General features: G+C 41.4%; 1 protein-coding gene across 1 annotated transcript; it reads right to left on the minus strand.

The window, feature by feature from the left end:
• Nucleotides 1-4,257: 4,257 nt before the first annotated feature.
• On the minus strand, nt 4,258-5,271 carry LOC128244178 (uncharacterized). Its single transcript, XM_052962196.1, has one exon. It carries the CDS (start codon nt 5,269-5,271, stop codon nt 4,258-4,260), a length of 1,014 nt encoding a protein of 337 aa, XP_052818156.1.
• Nucleotides 5,272-6,801: the final 1,530 nt, after the last annotated feature.

Below are 6,801 nucleotides of genomic sequence, written 5' to 3' on the forward strand. Positions count from 1 at the left end.
ACTTGGCACTAATGGGTTATATGTGAGCGTTTGTGGTGCTTGGCCGAAGATCTATGGTCCAATTGGGTCAGAATATGGTCAGTTTCGGTCCGGTATATGGTCCGTTGATGGATGGACGTACGGACAGGCTCGCACCTGCTTGCTGACCGCCTCGGTGGTCACTATGTTCCCACGATTATCGACCTTAGAAAGATTTAACATCAAAGGTTTATTTCTGAAACAAATATGGACTGTCACATGACCATAGTAGTATTGTCTTTCCTTCTGTTAGACTGTTGCCAGTCTTGAGACTGTCACGTGACCATAGTAGTATTGTTTTTCCTTCTGTTAGACTGTTGCCAGTCTTGAGACTGTCACACAACCATAGTAGTATTGTCTTTCCTTCTGTTAGACTGTTGCCAGTCTTGAGACTGTCACATGACCATAGTAGTATTGTATTTTCTTCTATTAGACTATTGCCAGTCTTGAGACTGTCACATGACCATAGTAGTATTGTATTTTCTTCTATTAGACTATTGCCAGTCTTGAGACTGTCACATGACCATAGTAGTATTGTCTTTCCTTCTGTTAGACTGTTGCCAGTCTTGAGACTGTCACATAACCATAGTAGTATTGTCTTTCCTTCTGTTAGACTGTTGCCAGTCTTGAGACTGTCACATGACCATAGTAGTATTGTCTTTCCTTCTGTTAGACTGTTGCCAGTCTTGAGACTGTCACATGACCATAGTAGTATTGTCTTTCCTTCTGTTAGACTGTTGCCAGTCTTGAGACTGTCACATGACCATAGTAGTATTGTCTTTCCTTCTGTTAGACTGTTGCCAGTCTTGAGACTGTCACATGACCATAGTAGTATTGTCTTTCCTTCTGTTAGACTGTTGCCAGTCTTGAGACTGTCACAAGACCATAGTAGTATTGTCTTTCCTTCTGTTAGACTGTTGCCAGTCTTGAGGCCCTTTCAACAAGAATACTAGGTTTCTCCCAACAACCCGAGATCGCACTCTCGCGTATTATCGTGCCAACGAGAGTTATTAGTATAATGTTGTCATAACTTGTTTCACAATTGTTGTATAATAAATTAATTTGTCAATTAACCAAACATGTTGTCGATCTTAATTGTAGACTGAAATTATTTTAGAGTTATAATTTCGTTATTTTGCTACATAATTATTTGTTTAAATGGACAGTTCAAAATGTGGAAATTTAAAGACTCCCCTTGTTACAATTTGCTACATTTATAAAAAAAATGAAGCTAAGCCGAATTTTGGTAGAGTCGAAATCCGATGTGAGGTTTGTCCATATCAACTGAGTTTGAGTAATGAAAAAAACGTAGGGTGTGGCGAGTTTTGGTATTTTCTATCAAAATTCGACCCGTCGCTTCTAAAATACGGCAAAACAAAACTAAGACCTACGATCATCGAATTAAAACGGACCTCCACCCTGTCTTAGTGGTTGCTCTTTTATTCTGATTGTTGATTGAACGTGATTCTTTGGTCATAGAAATCAACACTAGGTCTGCCTCATTTTAATTAAAACCCTGCATAAATAACGTTTTCGGGAAAAAAATATTTTTCGATGCCTGACCCTATAAAACTTTCAAAATAAATATGGATTACCGGAGTGTTTCTCTTCAGCTATCAATCACAAAAGCAAATCTATTTACAAAACATGATTTAGTTTTTCTCACAAAAACTGCTTAAATAATTCATTACATCATTTCATTTCAAAACTCTGACAGTATCTCTTTACATTGGCTATGAACGTGAAGGTCACAGAGTAGACTGGAGATAAATCGACCGCTCATTGTTAATTAGAATTACGAGAATTTACGGGATGTCCGGACGTCTATGTGTCCGAACTTATCAAAAACTTTACGCTCGGACGCACCGCGCAATTAGTCAAATACGACGCTACGATAAACTGAATTGTTATATTCATGGGGAACGGAGTCGTAAATAAGTTTTTAAGCTGAAACAAGATTAGTTTGTGTTTTGTGTTATCTTTTTTATGACTTGTTCTGTTTCTAGTCATTTTGTAATTCCCAAATTTGATACAGAATAGGTAGACTGGTACCTTGTTCTCCTTTTTCCATTATTGTTTAACGAATATCAACAAGAGTACAAGTCTATAGATGGGTGACTATTGAGATAATGCCGAAATATTTTTAACAGTAGCTAATAATTAAGGTAAGCAGACCAATTAAGTGTCATAACTCAGTCCAACCGAGGCATTCCAGTTATAACAATATTTACCTCCCTTGTCATATTAAGAGCAACACGTGTAATGCTATAATATACACAACAGTTAGCGTTAGGGTTAGGGTTAGGGTAAGAGTCTTTTGGTCATTATTGCGCTGAAAATGGTCATTATCGCCCTGGAAAGATCCCAGGTGGTTAATATTGCGCTTGACTGGTTATTATCGCCCTGGTTAGAGTCTCTTGGTCATTATTGCGTCGAAAATGGTCATTCTTGCCCTGGAAAGATTAGGGGTGGTTAATTATGCCCTAGGACTGGTCATTATCGCCCGGGCAGTATTGCCCTCTATTTTATGTTGTTGTTTTTCTGGATTTTCGAGTCCGTAATCGTAATCAGCGTTAAAAATACCCTAGAAAAATGTATCCCCACCCTTCCCCGGGGGTAAAAAAAGATATCTTTATGACCACTTTTTTGGGGGCGAGTGTCATTTTTTTTTTCTGAGCACAGGAATTTACTGGCTGTTTTTGCTATGGCAGTTATTTTTGACGCCCTTTCATATAAAAAACCCGATGAAGATATCTCTAATAATTTTCGAGCTGTATGGGGGTAGGGGGCCCCGGAGGTGTTTTGGTTAAGTCCAAAAAAATATATAAGAGTCGAAATTGGGGTTTCTAAGGTGTTCAGAAGTGTTAAGAGACGTTAAAAAACTAAAGTAATTTGGTCGCTTCTTTAGTGGTTGACTTTCTATTGCCTCAGGGCTAATCAGTTTGGGGCGATACTAACCAATTCAAAAAATTACCCGTTTTTCGCGAATAACTTTTTTATTATTTGAGATATGGTGAAACGTTTTTCAGCTTTGAGTTAAGCATAAAAACCGACACCAAAATAACCACATTTGTCGATTTTTTTTTCGAAACCAGAGTTTTTGCAAGGGTCATCTTTTTGGTTACTTTGTTGTTGGTTTTGACGCTGAATTTAAATCTGAAAACCGTTTTTTGATATCTGTATCCGTTCCACCGGAACCTGTGGGCGGGTGGTTTTTCACAAAGTGGTTAATTTTGCCCTGACCCATATAACTTTTTATTTTTTAAGATTTGAAAAAACGGACTTCATATTCGTTCTCGGCGTCGTTAATTACCCTATTTACCCCTATATACCAAATTTTTAGGCGATACTTAAAATACCCAACAACATGAACTAGGGGTTTCTAATGTTGTTTTTTTTTGCGTCTTTAGAGACGCGAAATATCTGTTACTAGAGTGTTTTGTTGCTTCTTTAGCAGTTGACTATCTCATACGCTAGGGCTTATCAGTTCGGGGCGATACTAACCAACCCCCAAAAAGTACCCATTAAAATAACCACCTTTGTCGATTTTTTGGATTTTTTGCCTAACCTCAGAAGTTTTGCCAGGCTGGGGTTAAAAAATAAATATTTTTTCATGTTTGTTGCTATTTAGTAGTTAGTTTTCACGCTGAGGCCAGATATGAAATCAGTTTTTTGATATCTGTATCCTTTCCACCTCAACTTATGGGGTCAGGGGTATCAGAATAGTGGTTATTTTTGCCCTGACCTATATAACTTTTTCGGTGTTTGAGATATGACAAAACGGACTTCATATTAGTGCTTGGTGCATTTATTTACCCCTATATCAAAGTATTTGGCGATATTATAGTCCAAAAATTGATCCCCCATTTTGGTGAGCGCGTGTTGGTATCCGATGTACAACCCTTCATGCCCTGTGAGCACGTGTTGGTATCCAATGTACAACCCTTCATGCCCTGTGAGCACGTGTTGGTATCCGATGTACAACCCTTCATGCCCTGTGAGCACGTGTTGGTATCCGATGTACAACCCTTCATGCCCTGTGAGCACGTGTTGGTATCCAATGTACAACCCTTCATGCCCTGTGAGCGCGTGTTGGTATCCAATGTACAACCCTTCATGCCCTGTGAGCGCGTGTTGGTATCCAATGTACAACCCTTCATGCCCTGTGAGCGCGTGTTGGTTATCCAATGTACAACCCTTCATGCCTGCTGAGCGCGTGTTGGTATCCAATGTACAACCCTACATGCCCTGTGAGCGCGTGTTGGTATCCAACGTACAACCCTTCATGCCCTGTGAGCACGTGTTGGTATCCGATGTACAACCCTTCATGCCCTGTGAGCACGTGTTGGTATCCGATGTACAACCCTTCATGCCCTGTGAGCGCGTGTTGGTATCCGATGTACAACCCTTCATGCCTGGTGAGCGCGTGTTGGTATCCGATGTACAACCCTTCATGCCCTGTGAGCGCGTGTTGGTATCCGATGTACAACCCTTCATGCCCTGTGAGCGCGTGTTGGTATCCGATGTACAACCCTTCATGCCCTGTGAGCGCGTGTTGGTATCCGATGTACAACCCTTCATGCCCTGTGAGCGCGTGTTGGTATCCGATGTACAACCCTTCATGCCCTGTGAGCGCGTGTTGGTATCCGATGTACAACCCTTCATGCCCTGTGAGCACGTGTTGGTATCCGATGTACAACCCTTCATGCCCTGTGAGCGCGTGTTGGTATCCGATGTACAACCCTTCATGCCTGGTGAGCGCGTGTTGGTATCCGATGTACAACCCTTCATGCCCTCTGAGCACGTGTTGGTATCCGATGTACAACCCTTCATGCCTGGTGAGCGCGTGTTGGTATCCGATGCACAACCCTTCATGCCCTGTGAGCGCGTGTTGGTATCCAATGTACAACCCTTCATGCCTGCTGAGCGCGTGTTGGTATCCAATGTACAACCCTTCATGCCCTGTGAGCGCGTGTTGGTATCCAATGTACAACCCTTCATGCCCTGTGAGCGCGTGTTGGTATCCAATGTACAACCCTTCATGCCCTGTGAGCACGTGTTGGTATCCGATGTACAACCCTTCATGCCCTGTGAGCGCGTGTTGGTATCCAATGTACAACCCTTCATGCCCTGTGAGCGCGTGTTGGTATCCAATGTACAACCCTTCATGCCCTGTGAGCACGTGTTGGTATCCAATGTACAACCCTTCATGCCTGCTGAGCGCGTGTTGGTTTCCGATGTACAACCCTTCATGCCTGGTGAGCGCGTGTTGGTATCCAATGTACAACCCTACATGCCCTGTGAGCGCGTGTTGGTATCCAATGTACAACCCTACATGCCCTGTGAGCGCGTGTTGGTATCCAATGTACAACCCTTCATGCCTGCTGAGCGCGTGTTGGTTTCCGATGTACAACCCTTCATGCCTGGTGAGCGCGTGTTGGTATCCGATGTACAACCCTTCATGCCCTGTGAGCGCGTGTTGGTATCCAATGTACAACCCTTCATGCCTGCTGAGCGCGTGTTGGTTTCCGATGTACAACCCTTCATGCCTGCTGAGCGCGTGTTGGTTTCCGATGTACAACCCTTCATGCCTGGTGAGCGCGTGTTGGTATCCAATGTACAACCCTTCATGCCTGCTGAGCGCGTGTTGGTTTCCGATGTACAACCCTTCATGCCTGGTGAGCGCGTGTTGGTATCCGATGTTCAACCTTTTTATGCCTGCTGAGCACGTGTTGGTATCCTATGTACAGCCCTTCATGCCTGCTGGGCACGTGTTGGTATACTTGGATAGAGCTTGATGTGTACAGAAACAATATGGAAAGATTATAACGGAAAACAAAAATGCTTTTTTAACATTAAAAGATTGCAAAATAAATCCTTTCACGTCCGAATATTTACACCTCAACTTCCATTCCTTAAATGAACTGCCTTTCGGCAATTGCGTTCATCAATCGATGAACGCAACATCTTCGGATATGTTCGGATCGTAATTCATTGCATAACAATATACATAAAAGCTATTGATCTTGTTATTGGTTGTATTGTGTCTGCAGGTCCCGTAAAATATAGCTCAACATTTTTAAAAGTGTTAGTTTCTTACATTTTAAATATATTGGCACCAGAAGTGTTTCAATTTTACGTTTTAAAGTGATTTCAAGTAGATCATTTCCCGCGTTATTGTGACGTCATTTGAAAAAAAATGTTTTCGGTTATAGTCGGGTCGTTCTATTTACCGAATGTGTAAGAACGGGTTACTGAAAGGTTTTCTTAAATGAAATGAAGTATTTTTTTAACAATTCTTGAATGAAATAATGAACTATTGGTGTAAATATAAGGAATGAATTGCGGGGTTGATGTCATTATCGGGGGTATGAACGCAATTGGGTTGGTCAAAGTACGCGTGGAGTCCTTCGGACTCCACACACATTGACCAACCCAATTGCGTTCATACCCCGATAATGACATCAACCCCGCAATTCATTCCTTAATTGAAATTTAAATAAAGAACTAAAACACCTAAGATATTAGGTTATCTGAGCCACAATTTCGATCATTTATCTTATATATTGGAAAATAATTACTACCCTTGAAAAGACGTGTTACAAAAATCATATGATATTATCCAGTATCAAAATTCAACATAATGTTGAAAACAATGGGGAAATGATAAAATCTACATGTCGCAATCTGAAATAATTCTACATATTAAAGAGGTTTGAAGTTACGACCAGGGGCTTGAAAACAATCCTGCCATACAATGGAATGAAAACCAATTCGGCCATT

This window comes from Mya arenaria, chromosome 8, assembly GCF_026914265.1.
Source record: "Mya arenaria isolate MELC-2E11 chromosome 8, ASM2691426v1".
In the NCBI taxonomy this organism is placed as follows: Eukaryota; Metazoa; Mollusca; class Bivalvia; order Myida; family Myidae; genus Mya; species Mya arenaria.

Excerpts from the sequence above, each read along its gene's own strand:
- LOC128244178 (XM_052962196.1), bottom strand. The coding sequence starts at position 5,271 with ATGAAGGGTTGTACATCGGAAACCAACACGCGCTCAGCAGGCATGAAG.